At 36.0% G+C, this 14999-nt stretch overlaps 2 protein-coding genes across 6 annotated transcripts in view; one reads left to right on the top strand and one right to left on the bottom strand.

Moving 5' to 3' along the window:
- SLTM (SAFB like transcription modulator) overlaps window positions 1-14999 on the top strand; it is a 47535-nt gene that overhangs the window by 24964 nt on the left and 7572 nt on the right. For 3 of the 5 annotated variants that reach the window (XM_040970252.1, XM_040970254.1, XM_040970256.1), the window contains 12 exons: window positions 1611-1638; window positions 2944-3418; window positions 4012-4061; window positions 6089-6207; window positions 8982-9131; window positions 9357-9460; window positions 9553-9719; window positions 10194-10279; window positions 10454-10617; window positions 12915-13095; window positions 13824-13948; window positions 14731-14898. In XM_040970252.1, the coding sequence (XP_040826186.1) occupies window positions 1611-1638; window positions 2944-3418; window positions 4012-4061; window positions 6089-6207; window positions 8982-9131; window positions 9357-9460; window positions 9553-9719; window positions 10194-10279; window positions 10454-10617; window positions 12915-13095; window positions 13824-13948; window positions 14731-14898 (1817 nt within the window). The remainder of the gene's footprint in view (window positions 1-1610; window positions 1639-2943; window positions 3419-4011; window positions 4062-6088; window positions 6208-8981; window positions 9132-9356; window positions 9461-9552; window positions 9720-10193; window positions 10280-10453; window positions 10618-12914; window positions 13096-13823; window positions 13949-14730; window positions 14899-14999) is intronic. The other 2 variants (XM_040970253.1, XM_040970255.1) reach the window with 2 other exon arrangements.
- The window catches only part of MINDY2 (MINDY lysine 48 deubiquitinase 2), a 92917-nt gene continuing 91069 nt past the window's right edge, over window positions 13152-14999 (bottom strand). Inside the window, exon 10 of the mRNA XM_040970261.1 lies at window positions 13152-13894. Within this exon, the coding sequence (XP_040826195.1) occupies window positions 13870-13894 (25 nt within the window). The 3' untranslated portion in view covers window positions 13152-13869. The remainder of the gene's footprint in view (window positions 13895-14999) is intronic.

Raw genomic sequence — 14999 nt, 5'->3', positions numbered from 1 at the left:
CCGAGTATACTTTTTAAATTAGCAAATCATTTGGGTATCTTTTTCTTGAACTCATCGATGTTATAACAACACGAGTAACTGAAAAGTGATGTTTTGTTTCATCACACATGGATAAAGGAAGATTTGGTTTCATTTTTAAAATTTATTCTGTGTTTGAGTATAGCTAAGGTGTCACAGCTTATTTGTTCAGGATAAATTATAGAATTAAAAGTTTTGGAAGAAAGATTTAGGTATAATTTGAGCATGACTCATCCGTCTCCGGCTGCTATTGCCCACTACTCTATCCAAGCAGATCCTTTTCACTTTCCTTTCCAGATATTGTAGCTTAGAGATACAATGAATAAAAGCAAATTCCATGTAACAATTAAAAAGTTCTTAATATAGATGACCTATAGGATATTGACATTGCTGTAAGTCAGTGATTTACTTTTTCTAGGCGGTTTTTTAAACTATCCTAGCTTGTAGCTTAGTTTTCAAGTATAGTTTTCTTCATGTTGTTTTAGTGACTAAAATTATGAGTCATTCCCTATTTGGGATACATAAATGTTAACTTAGTTAAAACATTTATGATTACTTTTTAGAAATATGATGGTTATCCATTCCTGATTTTGAGCATGTGGTAAAATATTTAACATTTTAAGGGTCTGCATAGTTTTGTATGAACCTAAAATAGTGTTGTAAAATAACTGACATTTAAAATTTATATTCTACGTGAATTTTGCTTTAAGGATTTGGTCAGCTGTCACCGTAAGCCGCTTTCTGAGTATGCTCTCCGGACCGCGGCATGAGGTCCACAGTCTAAAGCTCCCTGCGACCCTCTGCAGCGGCGCCTCCCTGCACTGTCAGCACTGCAGGGGGCCCTGCCACCTGCTGCTCTTTGATAACCACTGCTCTGTGGCTTCTGTGGTAATATCACTCCAAGCCGCATGACAGTTCGCCTACAACAATCTACCTAATAAAAATGAAAACATCCCACTTTATAGTGGCCATTACTTTACCTACAGTCTTGCATTTGGTAAAATGATGCTTCTGTCTTAGTGTGATTAGTGATTTCTGTAGTATTTCAGGTTCACACATACTTTTAGATTAAGTTAAGATAGCAGATGTTTAAAATTAAACAAATTTTAAGAGAGGGGGTGTTATTTTTTTACTATTTATTAAAAAATATTTAAAATGGCTAGTCATCATTATACATGTGACAGTTTTGAATTAATTTTAAACAGATAAAAATGATTTGAAAATGACAGCTGTTTAGCCTTCTCATATCTGAGCTGCTTAAAAAGAATATAGTCATTATTTAGATCCATCCTTTTTTTTGGCAGTTCTTTGAGTTGAGAAAGGTTTGGATTCTATAAACTAGCTTTGGGAAAAGAAACTACTTGTTTGTTGATGTAGTTGACAAAGTTTGTCTGGTTCTCCTCGGATTACATATACTAGACTTGTGCTCCCTAGCTGTAAATGGGCTCTGGTCCTTGTTCAAATATCCTGTTACTGATAAACATCCCTAATTAATAGTATATCCATCAGTGTTACCTGACTTATTTTGCACTACTACTAAAGTCTAGCTTTACATGAATTCGTTTTACATTTGATTATTCTTTGAATTTCAGGACGGGGAGGAAGAAGAAAATGAGAAAGGTATGTTTAATGCTAAGTAGAGTTTTTAAATTACTGACATTTAAAAAAAATAAATTACATGAAAAGTATTCTTTATTGGAAATATTATTTTTGAAATAAGTTTATTTCCAGATTTATCAGTTTAGTGAATTAAGTTAACATCTTGATTTAATTTTTAGTTTTTAATTTTCTGTTGTACACAAAATATATTCTAATTTGATAGTACATACCAGTTACTGTAGTGTACAATGAGTTTTTATTTTACACAGTTTAAATATTATATTTAAAATCAGTTCTGACATACGGTAAGTTGATTGCATCCTTAAGACCAACACTGCAGTAACTCATATGTGCTTATTGGAGTCCCGGTGTATAATTCATAATGAATTTTGCAACTAGTCCTAAAAATGATAAATGACCAGGGAACTTTCTATATGCTGCTTAAGGAACCTTTTGTACAGTCTTCCAACAGTTTTAGCAGTTTAAAAGCACTGACTCTTCCAACACAATTAGAGGCACAACACTAGCAGTACATGTGGTCAATGTGAGGTTATTGAAGTGTTGTTGGACAGAAGTTAAAGAATCCTACTTTGGACTAGAAGGGACATGGAATGAGGTCCTCAGCAAGGCAGAACGAAAAGTCTAGAAGCATCGATGAAGTAAAGCTTCTGACTGAACATCTCACATGCACAAAGCCTTTCCATTTTGGGGGAATGCAAGACAGCTGTGAAGATGGTAATTCCTGACTAACTGGACAGGATGAAGACTGGAAGTAACCAATTTCCTGAACACCATGGAACAGGAACGTCTTCAGAGCCTTCCGTAGCAGCGTCCCATACAATTCTGGACTAACCAAGAATTGAAGACTGAAAAAGATGGGGCCCTGAATACTCTGAAGATGGATATCTCCAGACTGTGCCTTTGAAGAAATCAGCCTGGGAGTTCCGAAGGTCACAAGCCAAGATGATGGGAACACGGAATAACAAATCTGCATGCTTCTCACTAACCTTGGAGGAACAAAAGCCTTCCATACGCCATTATAACCAGGAGGGAAGAACTAGGATCTTCAGGATGGAACCATTTTCTCACTATCACTATTGTTGTTTGGTGTTTGTATATAGAGATCTCATTTTTTCCATGAAGAATAAGTGATCCTGGGTAAAGGATTGTTTATGTTAGTTAATACCCTTGTGCTTTTTTTTTTCTCTAACCTTCCATCAGTGCTAATAACTGGCTTTATATTTTCTAGGTCCTATTCTAGCTTATGAATATGAAATTGTTTAAACTTCTTGTTTTGCCGTATTTATTCCTGTTAAATCCTCTTAGATATAGCAGGTTCTGGTGATGGTACACAAGAAGTATGTAAACCTCTTCCTTCAGAAGGGAACCTAGCTGAGGCTGATCATACAGCTCACGAAGAGACGGAAGCGGAAGCAAATGCGCCTGTGAAAGAAGCTGAGGATGACAACATCTCGGTCACAATCCAGGCTGAAGATGCCATCACTCTGGATTTTGATGGTGATGACCTCCTAGAAACAGGTAAAAATGTGAAAATTACAGATTCCGAAGCAAGTAAGCCAAAAGACGGGCAGGACGCCATTGCACAGATCCCGGAGAAGGAAAGCAAGGATTATGAGATGAATGCGAACCATAAAGATGGTAAGAAGGAAGACTGCGTGAAGTGTGATCCTGTCGAGAAGGAAGCCAGAGAAAGTTCTAAGAAAGCAGAATCTGGAGACAAAGAAAAGGATTCTTTGAAGAAAGGGCCCTCGTCTACTGGGGCCTCTGGTCAAGCAAAGAGGTTTGTTTTTCTATGTCAGTTCTTTACGATACTGAATTCCAGCATTCAATAAGATCGCTCTACATTAAGGGGGTGGCTTCAAGACCATGTACAATAATTAGTGTCTTATGATCCTGCTTATAATATTTTTGATCGTCATAAGTTACTTTTTAAAAATTTCAAGATCTTCATAATATGCAGTGTGTCCTACTGATTGCATTGTCGAATTGTCAGCATATATTTGGTTTTTTTTGGTTTTTTTTTTCAAATTGACAATTTTTTTGTGTTTTATTTTTAAAAATCCTTGTGATGATGGTTAATGAACAACTATCCGTTCTAAGAACTCAAAATGAAGTCAAGTCCCAGTCCTGAAATCTGGAGAAGATGGCCATATTTCCACTGAATAAAATTGTCAGGAAATATAGATCTTCAGGCATCTTGGGGAAAATCAGTGCAAGAACCCTGAGGGGAACCACTTATTCCAATAACATATTCTAGGCTTTGCGATTGTTCATTTGTGTGACTAGCGCTAGCTTTAAGTAATTAATAGTCAATATCAAGCTGTTCGGTTTGTTATTTGTTTTCAATTGTCTTCTGGTAATTTGCTTCTTTAGCTCATCAAAGGAATCTAAAGACAGCAAGACATCATCTAAAGATGACAAAGGTAATAGATTTTCTTTCCTGTTTATTTCAGTGGTAATGTTGCACATTTTCATTACAGATGTTAACAGCTGCTCAGTGTTTCCTCTGGTGTTTAGTCCTTAAAGTTTTGTTGACAGAGTAAAACTTGGATTAATCTTTGTGTAACCAAAGGAGTTAGATAATAGTTAACTTTTAAGTTTGTAAGCTAGTCTGACTATGTTAAAAACCTATTTGCTGGGAATGTTTATGTATTGTGATTAATCAGTTCTATTGAATATGAATTGATACTTCATCTTCTTACATTATAACTTCAGAAATGTTTTCATCTCCACTTATAGTGATTAGTAACTTGTACATCACAACTGTTTTCTTACACTGTCTAGTAGAAAATGTGCTTTAAAAGAAATCATCCCTTACAATAGGGCATGCTTCTGTTCATATAGCCAGAACACAGTATTTAAATTCTTCATCATTTATTCCTAATTTGACTTACTATGTGTTAATGGTTGTCTTACACAGGGAAGCAATTTAATTTTCAGTTCTGCTAAATGTTAAAGTGTGCCATATCTGCTTGCTCTCTGTTTGGGAATTTTGGTTCTGTCATGCTCATGACAGTTTTAGCTTACAACATATGCTCTATCTACTTGGAAAATATTTTTTGTTTCCTAAAAAGGCAGTTAAGGAGAAAGTATACCACTTAATTACCAACAAGTACTAAAAATGCTCCTGGGTAGCTAAAGAAGGATTGTATGCATCCTCTGTGGTTTATTTATTGTTTTGTTGTGGAAATTATAGTGATTTGATTTAGCAGTTGACAGTTATAAAAGCTACTTCTTGTATAGTTTTGATTAATATGTAAAAGGCACAGTAACTTCATAAAATGTTATCCCTTCATGTTCTTGGTTAAGTAACACTTTTTTTTAACTGTGAAAATGTTTTTTTTTTGTTTGTTTGGTTTTTTTTTTGTAATTAGAAAAGTACCTGAATCCAAATATTACTGGTATTTCAGAAAGATCCGCAGAGTTTCAGTAAACATTGCATATTGTAAAACAGATCCTCTGATGGATGTACACCCTGAGAACAGACAAGAATCACCCACTGATACTTAAAACAGAGGAGTGAATGTTACCTCCTTTACTCAGAAGTCTGTGAGAGTTTTTTCAACTGTTAACATCTGTGTCACTGAAACTGTTACTATTTTTACATACAGTCACATGAAACCATGGAAATTATTAAAATTGCTTGTATACTTTTTGTCTAAAAGTGACTAAGAATTAATTGTTTTTTAAAAAATGAAAATTCTCTTTCATAATCATACAGAGGAATAAAAGCAATAAGGGATGGACTTCCTGGACCTGTGTGCAAGGAATGGCTTTAATTGTATAAGCCTTACTGTATGCACTGAAATAAGACAAAAGTGACTCATAATCATCTTGTGTTCTAGATGATTTTGAGATCTCTGGTCTTACTCTTCTCGTTATTTTATTTGAGAAAATTGCTTCTTACTGAATCAGGAATACTCCAGATGCATATAATTCCTATTTTCTCTGATTCATTGTCCAATGGGGAATAAATGTGAATTATTAGGTGGTTAGTCTTTATACTTAAATTCTCTAGAAGCTTCTTTGTTCATAATTCCTGAAAATAGTTTTTCCTTGCCCTGACTTTTCCCCTGCAATTTCTCAGGATGCAAATCCCACAGTAGATGTGGCAATTAGGCAATCTTTTGATTCCTGGAGACTTCCTAGCTGCCTGAATTCAGTATGGTGGGAGAGGATAAATTACTAAGCTGCAGTGACTATCTGAACTTGTAATTGGGATTGTTACCTACTTTGGCTTTGAACTCATGCCATGAGAAGTGTCCAGAAGTTAAATTTGTTTCTCTACTAATTATATTGTATGTTATTATGTCTTAATTTAATAATTAAAAGGATTTTGATGGCATAAAGTCATACTATCAATAGTTTTGATGGAGTATGTACCTTATAATTTTGCAAAAAGGAAGTTCTGATTAAGACACTTAAATGTCTGGTATTAAATTTATTCTAGGAAGTGCAAGTAGTACTAGCGGTAGCAGTGGAAGCTCAACTAAAAATATCTGGGTTAGTGGACTTTCTTCTAATACCAAAGCTGCTGATTTGAAGAACCTCTTTGGCAAATATGGAAAGGTACATTCTTTTTACCTTTTTATCTTTCTAGTGTCTGCATTTGAAACAGACTGCACATGAAATGGTATTTTATAACTTTATGTCTTAGGATTGTCATGGGCATTATTAGGGATTAAATGATGTTTCTAAAGATTTATTTATTTTTATTGGAAAGGTGGATATGCAGAGAGGAGGAGAGACATAGAGGAAGATCTTTCATCCAATGGTTCACTCCCCAAGTGACCGCAATGGCCGGTACTGCACCGATCCAAAGTTGGGAGCCAGGAGCTCTTTCCGGGTCTCCCACGCAGGTGCAGGGTAGCAAGGCGTTGGGCCATCTTCGACTGCTTTCCCAGGTCACAAGCAGGGAGTTGGATGGAAAGTGGGGCCACCGGAATTAGAACTGGCACCCACATGGGATCGCAGCACGTGTAAGGCGAGGACTTGAACCACTACACTATTGTGCTGGGCCCTCATCATTCAGTTATACTTTGGGCCTTTGTGTTCCAGAGCTTGAACTCATTAATACCAGGAAACAACCTTATCCATCATGATTATTTTAGTACCTGGCATAAGGTCTGGCACCTTGCTGAGGCTGATCTCATAATCTTGAAAATAAAAGTCTAGTATTAGGCAATAGGATATTATAAATGGAGGGAAAAACAGATGTGATCCCTGTTAGAGAGGTTCTAGTCCACGGTGGAGAAAAATATAAAACTGATAGAAATATAAGCATATATGTTTCTACAGATAGATGGATTTATCTATATACTTTAATCAAAAATGTTATAAATGGCATAATGGAAGGGTGCAGTGTATTAAAAAGAGGAAGAAAAGAGGCTTTTGTATAGTTGTTTAATTAGAAAAAAATTAGTCTGGTGTTTAAGGAGAGACTTTAGGGAAGGGAAGTGGCAGTCGAAGAAGGGTAGCTCAGTCAGTAGCTGGTGGGTTTAACTGGGGTTGGTCCATAACCTTTGGGGCTCTCACTGCTTTCTAGCTTACTTTTTCATCTGTATCATGTTAAATGTATTCCTGTTGCTCGGTGAAGACAATGACCCTATCTGGTCTCCTTTGTAAGAAGATGAAAGGCTTTAAATATAATAGACATTAAACTGGTGATCATTATTGGTAGTTATTAATGAATCTTACAGATACTGTCCTGTTGAAGAGGTTTTTTACATTATTTATTTATTTATTTATTTATTTTATTTTTATTGGAAAGTCAGATATACAGAGAGGAGGAGAGACAGAGAGGAAGATCTTCCGTCTGATGATTCATTCCCCAAGCGGCCACAACGGCTGGAGCCAAGCCAGTCTGAAGCCAGAAATTTCCTTCGGGTCTCCCACATGGGTGCAGGGTCCCAAGGCTTTGGGCCATCCTCCACTGCTTTCCCAGGTCACAAGCAGGGAGCTGGATGGGAAGCTGGGCTGCTGGGTTAGACGCAGCATCCATATGGGATTCTGGTACTTGCAAGGCGAGGACTTTGGCCTCTAGGTTACCATGCTGGACCTGGTTTTTACATTTCTTAACTGACCAGTTGTCTGAGTATAAAGCAAGTTTTTGCCTGTGCTAGTGAACCACAGAGATAGAATGTTACGAATTGTAGTAGCATTTTGACCCATTCATTCTATTTTCAGTATTAAGACAAAACATTATTTTATCTAAACAATGTTAACATTGTTTAGAGCTTATTATTAAAGATTCTGCCCAGTTGACAACAAGAGTTTGGGCTTATAAATCATTGTGAAGTAAATAGTTTTCACAGAGATGAGGTGAAACTCATGGTTTCCAGCCACCCCAACTGTAGAGCTTACAGTCTCTGTTTACATCCTCCTGACATTCTGCCTTTATTCCTGTTTCCTCGACACTGCACTGGATGGTTCCCACTCACTTTGCTTTCCATAGTTCCATCCTTGCTTTATTTGTCTCTTATCCACCTTACAGAATTGAAATTATTGCTCATTTTTATATTGACAAAATTTGGAAAGTATGTAACATGGAAAGGATTGTCTTCCAATTTTAGGGTTATTTTTAAGTGAGCTCTTTAGCAGAACAAATGCCTGGTTTGTGTGCTTATTTTTGCAAAGAATAGTGACTCATTACAGGAAAATAGTTAACACTCACTAATAAAGTATCTGGAAATATCTTTAATTTTTTTCTATGCAAGTCAGGTTGGATCTGTGGTATGGAAATGTTGGTCTAAATCCAGTTATTTTTATTTAACTTATTTCATGATGTGATTCATTCAGATTTGACCTACTTGAACGTGCCGGGATTCCATGTGTTTACCAATTCTAATCCCGAGGACCCACTTCCCATTTAGCTCCCTGCTTGTGGCCTGGGAAAGCAGTCAGGCATGGCCTAAAGCCTTGGGACCCTGCACCTGTGTGGGCGACCCAGAAGAATCTCCCGGTTCCTGGCTTCAGATTGTGACCATTGCGGTCACTTGGGGAGTGAATCTTCGGGTGGAAGATCTTCCTCTCTGTGTATCTGACTTTGCAATAAGAATAAATAAATCCTTAAAAAATAACAAATAAGTAAATAAAAGGTAAAGTTGCTTTTTGACTTGTAAAGTTCTTGAATTTTTACTACTTTTTCTATGGAAAGGTAGCTAATAATCAAAACAATATGAAACAAAAGAATGTATGTCTTCACATTTTCCTTTATCCTGAATGAATATGTCCTGACTACATCTTTTAATATGAACAATCTTCAGTTCTGAAGGTTCATCTGTTTGTAAATATGTGTAATTTTGAAGATGTAAGACTTTGTATAGTGTTATTTTGTTTTGTAGGTTTTGAGTGCGAAGGTCGTTACAAATGCTCGAAGTCCTGGAGCAAAGTGCTATGGCATTGTAACTATGTCTTCAAGCACAGAAGTTTCTAGGTGTATTGCACATCTGCATCGCACTGAGCTGCACGGACAACTGATTTCTGTTGAAAAAGTAAGCTTACCATTGGGGATATCAAAGGGAGATTATGTTGATGGCTAGCCATTTGCAACTTAAAAATGGTCAGCATGAGCAGCAAGAGAATCAGTTATGGTTTGATCAGTATTTCTGTATTTGTTTAGTAATTTTCTGTCTCTTCCAAATTTTCTGCCATCAACTGATTTCATAATAAAAATTTGACTTTCAAATTCAGTTTGTCCTCTGTTTTAAAACTTTCAGGTAAAAGGTGATCCTTCTAAGAAAGAAATGAAGAAAGAAAATGATGAAAAGAGTAGTTCAAGAAGTTCTGGAGATAAAAAAAATATGAGTGATAGAAGTAGCAAGTAAGAATATTTTTTAATGAGTAGATAGACTTTTTTGGTACATTAATGTAGTAGTTCTCATTCTGTGTTCTTTTCTGGGATGATATGGTCAGGACACAAGCGTCAGTCAAAAAAGAGGAGAAAAGGTCATCTGAGAAGTCTGAAAAAAAAGAAGGCAAGGAGTCTAAGAAAGTAGAAAATAAAGATGAGAAGAATGATAATGGAGCAAGTGGCCCCACGTCAGAATCTATTAAGAAAAGTGAAGAAAAGAAACGAATAAGTATGCCATATGTCTGTCTTCTCCGTTCATTTCTCATATATTCTATGTCTTAAATTTGACAGTGAAAAGACCTCAAGTTATGATTAGATAAATATATAAATATGATCAGATAAATTATTTTCTTGTTAGATGTTTAGGTGGTAGAAAAGAAGCTCTAGTAAAACTTCTTTTCTACTCTTGTGAAACATTTGTCTTCTCCCAGCTAAGTCTGCTATTAATTCTGGCTAATTTAAAATAGTCACCTATTGATAGTATTGAGTTAGGATCTTTTGGTGTTACTGCATGTATTAATGTGAACGTATTAAATTAGTTGACAAACTCTTTGCATTTGAATTCTTACAGAATCAATACATTTTTTTTATTTCATGTGTTGTTTTGTTGAATATCTGACTTTCTAAAAATTGAACAATTTTATATATTCATGTTAATGTAATTTTTTAGACATCTGTTTATCTAAAACTTTTTTGTTTGCAGGTTCAAAGAGTCCAGGACATATGGTAATATTAGACCAAACAAAAGGAGATCATTGTAGGCCATCAAGAAGAGGAAGATATGAGAAAGTAAGTCTTAAAAGAAGCATGCTGTATACTATGTCACCTGTTGCAAAAAGAAAATAATTCTGTGCCTCTGTAGACATTTTCACACATTACCACACTAGAAAATCTGCATAGGAGGAAATGCTACTAGTCAGTTGAGTTTAAGTGAGTAGCTCTTATCTTATCTTTTCCCAATAGATTCATGGAAGAAGCAAGGAAAAGGAGCGAGCCAGTTTAGATAAAAAAAGGGACAAAGACTATAGAAGGAAAGAGATCTTGCCTTTCGAAAAAATGAAGGAACAAAGATGGAAAGAACATTTAGTGCGTTTTGAAAGACTGCGACGAGCCATGGTACTTCGAAGGTAAAGAAGAATCTATTTTATATCTGTCTTTCAAAAATGATTACATTTTAAGTACTAGTTATAAGCCAGATTCTGGGAATTGTATTCCCACTGGAGATAGTTTGCATCTTTAAGTGTAATTAGATCTGATGGTGTGTTAAATTTGCATAACACTGTGCAGTTTTAAAGTGCGTTTCCATCTGTTGTCTCCAGTTAAGTAGTTCTTTAGGTTAGCTACGCCCAGAGAGGCTAAATGACTCTTCCAATGCCACATTGCTACTGAGTGGCAGAGTCGGGACCTGGACCCAAGTCTTCTGACTCCAAGTCCAATGCTCTTTCCTCTACTCCAAAGCTGCTGCCATAAAAAACAGCCGTTTAAAGGAAAATTTGATTTTGAGATCAATTCAAAGTAAGCTAAACTATTCAAATATAGTGTTGAAATTTTAACCACAAATTTAGCACAAATTTATTGACTTTGGATTAGTGCTCAAATTAAGGAATATTTGCCCTAAGAGCCAAGTCAGCATTCTCTTTAAAACAATCTGTTAACGTTTGAAAAACTGAGATGTTTCTATTTTTAATAATGTTATTTCAACAGTTTATTACTAGTGCCAATGTATCAGCTTTTGGATGCTACTTAAAATATTCTTGTGAATGTGTTTTTATAATATATTTTTCCCAATATTAACCTGTCTTGTCCAGAGGTCACTTACCAGAGGATTTCGTCCATTCATTCACAAGAATGGTAGGAACTACCAGATACTTTTAATAATTCACATAATATAGCAATGGCCATGCACTTTTCTTGAAAGGAAATAGCTCTTACAAGCACTCAAAACTAATTTTCCCTCATTTTAGATGAAGTCAGTGTGTTTAGCTTTCTATTTTATTTAACTGATGACCAACTGGAAAGAGAGTAGGAGAAAGAAGCTAATAGAACAGTGGTTCTCAAACTTCATACCAGTGCCCCATTTATATATATATATATAAAGTTAATGCTTTCTTAATTCTCTTGTATTAAAGTGATGACCCACATAGCTTTCTATGTAGACAATTTCTAGAGAGTCAGTATAATGTCCTAACTGTAAGATAAAGGAGAAACAAGTGTGATGTATAATAAAATATGTATTCCAGGTATGAGTGCTTTAGGCATAATTCTGCAAGAGGACTTAATGAGTAGGCAGACATTTACCCTGCATACACTCACTGAGAAGGTGGCAGCCCATGTGCAGGCAGAGACCGCTGTGCTGTCTTAGGAGTCAGATACCAGTAGTGATGTTGGCATGATTTCTGAAGTGGTGAACAATGCTTGGTGAAGTTCTCAAAATGTACTTATGCAAAGTTGCAGTACTGGAAATTTTTAGTTCCTATAAAATGACAGCAAGGCAAACAAGCCTAACACTTGCTAAAAATGGAATTAAGATTTTTTTTGTTGATTTTTAATGGCGTCAATGTCTAATGTGACATTTGAAAGGTGCAAGACGTGTTATATAGCTATTTTTGTGTAAGACTATCCTGACCATTGTATGTGTCATGAGATATTTAGAATCTTTGGTCCTTATCTATTAACTGCTAATAACAGCTCCATAATTGTTAGGGGCGATTAGTAATCCTGACTCCAGAGAATCACTAACTGGCTTGCTGGAGGAAGACATACTGACAGACACAATTTAATACTGACTGCCGAGAATGAGAAAATGACATAAACAACATTAATACAGTCACAACTCAGTTGGACAAATAATCGAACAACCTCTGACTTGAAATGAAGTGTGTTACCTGGAGCCATGTATTAATGGGCCAGGGAACACTGTGTAAAGTGCCCTGTAGGGCACCATTTCGTCACATGTAATACTTGGTATAATTAACGTTCTGATTATGAACCCGCGTCATTAAAATGAAGTACATGCCTTGTTTAAGGAGATAAAATATATAATAGACAATGGGAATTTTACTATCAAAAAGCGTGATAAAAGTTGTAGTTTTATAAATTCATATATGTAGAGTATTTCCTTTTAAAATGTTCATTAATCAATGGGCTGTTAATTATAGTGGGATTTTTATTTAAACAGGAATCATGTAAAAGGCAATTCCTTTATATAAAATTCAGCTGCTCAGTTGACAGTCTCATAAATAAGTAACAATCTTGGAATCTGTTTAAAGTTTTATTTTGAGTTCTCTTTCCAATTACATTAAAACTACTTAGATTGAGTTAAGTTTAAAATTGACAACCTCAAGGAAAATTTCAAAATCAAAACTATTCTCTTTCACACAGTGCTAGCATAATTTAAGTATTTCTAAATACTGATTTTTGTTAGACGAAGAGAGATTGCAGAAAGAGAGCGTCGAGAGCGAGAACGCATTAGAATAATTCGTGAACGGGAAGAACGGGAACGCTTACAGAGAGAGAGAGAGCGCCTAGAAATTGAAAGGCAAAAACTAGAGAGAGAGAGAATGGAACGCGAACGCTTGGAAAGGGAACGCATTCGTATTGAACAGGTGCAGTCAGAAAATCTTTTCATCTTAAATAACTCACCTTTTTCAAACCTTGTGATTTTGCCCTAAAATTTGCTTTACTTCCTGTAAAGCTTCTATTGAATGAGTTCAGCTAATGAGTACTTAAGTGTCCCTTAAAGATAACAATGCATTAGGTGCTAGTTAAAAATACGTTTAGTAATGACTTTGTTCTAGATCATTGGTAATAACTCTAGCTCTGCAATAATCATGGCAGCCTAATAGTCTGAGCATGGGACTCTGAGTCCAGAGTAGTTGTAATCCAGGCTCTGTCACTATCCCAGTCTTAGAATATAAGAACTGTTTCCTTACATATTTCAATGGGAATGATTTCCCAAGGCTGGAAGGAAATAATGCCTCTCTTTGCAGAATTGCAACCCAGGATTTTAAGGCACTTAATCTCCATATACAATACTAAGATCCCTATTTCTGACTCCCTATGGATGCCTTTGCATTATTCAAATTACTAAACTAAATCTGATCTTCCCAAATACTTGCCAGCTTTTACCACCCAAACCCTATTTTTAATGTTGTACAATAGCCATAGTCTAGATTATTGAAATCAAATGTATTTATTTGTCCCAGGTGTGTGGTTTGCCTGGTGCTTGCTTATGATGGTTTCTTTATGACAGAATTCAGACAAGGTTGCATATGTACTTACCTTCTTTTTCCATTTTTGCATTGGTTGGTTCTTCCCTCTGTATTGTCTGAAGGAGCGTCGTAAGGAAGCTGAGCGGATTGCTCGAGAACGAGAGGAACTCAGAAGACAGCAGCAGCAGCTTCGCTATGAACAAGAAAAAAGGAATTCTTTGAAACGCCCACGTGATGTAGATCATAGGTAGTTGCTGAATTTGTTGCTTAACAGTTCCTTTGCTGTCCTGTTGCTGTCACACTGAGCCCCGAGCATCACACAGTACCCTTTTCTGTCACTGGACTCAGAGGTCCTGATCAACAGGGAAGAAAGGGTCACAGTGGTGGCTTCATCAAGAGGGAACATTATCCTCTTTCCCTTCCAGATACCAAATGACTGAGTAGAAATACATGAGCCTAGTAGACGTCAGTGATGGTTCAAATTCAGATCCATCCTGAAAGGGTCGTGCAGAGTGCAAAAATTAGAGTTGTGAACTTGGGATGACTGAGAAATAAATTCGGTTGTGTTTATGCTCATGCATTTTAGTAAGACAAAGCTACTGTTTTAATATAAATTCTGAGTAAGTCAGTTAATTGTGTAGATAAAGAAATATGTGGAAGGAATGAATTACCCATGGAGTTTATCTCTTTAACCTTTAAAAGATTAAGGATAGATGAAAAGAGTGTCAGCTGCTGCTTATAATTTTAGTCTAGGAATGGTGTCAAATATTTCATCCTGTCTTTTCCACTTAATAATTTAAGCAGTTTTTCAATGATTTTTGTCTCCTACTAAATTTCTCTAACTACATATGACTTCACATGACTCATAATTTTTTTGCTCGCTACACTTCTAACTGGATGTGTTGTGTCTTGGGTTCATTAGCTTTCTTGTGTTCACAGTCCTAACATGTGGTATGTATAACTCCAAGTAGGTGTTGCATGATGATTATAAAGCTAATTTACATAAATGAGCAAATATTTCTTTTCAAGGCGAGATGATCCTTACTGGAGCGAGAATAAAAAGTTGTCTCTAGATACAGATGCACGGTTTGGCCATGGATCTGACTATTCTCGGCAACAGAATAGATTTAATGACTTTGACCACCGAGAGAGGGGTCGGTTTACTGAGAGCTCAGCGTTACAGTCTTCTTTCGAAAGGTAGGTAGATATACTGAAAATGCTTCTAGTGTGGGGCCAGTGCAGTGTTGAAACAGACTAAAACCTCTGACAGTCAGCACCAGCTCCCTCTTCATGGCCTG

Source organism: Ochotona curzoniae, unplaced genomic scaffold, assembly GCF_017591425.1.
Source record: "Ochotona curzoniae isolate NIBS_2020 unplaced genomic scaffold, NIBS_Ocur_1.0 scaffold_4701, whole genome shotgun sequence".
NCBI lineage: Eukaryota > Metazoa > Chordata > Mammalia > Lagomorpha > Ochotonidae > Ochotona > Ochotona curzoniae.
Note: the sequence above shows the minus strand (reverse complement) of the source record. Positions and strands in the feature narration are given on the sequence as shown.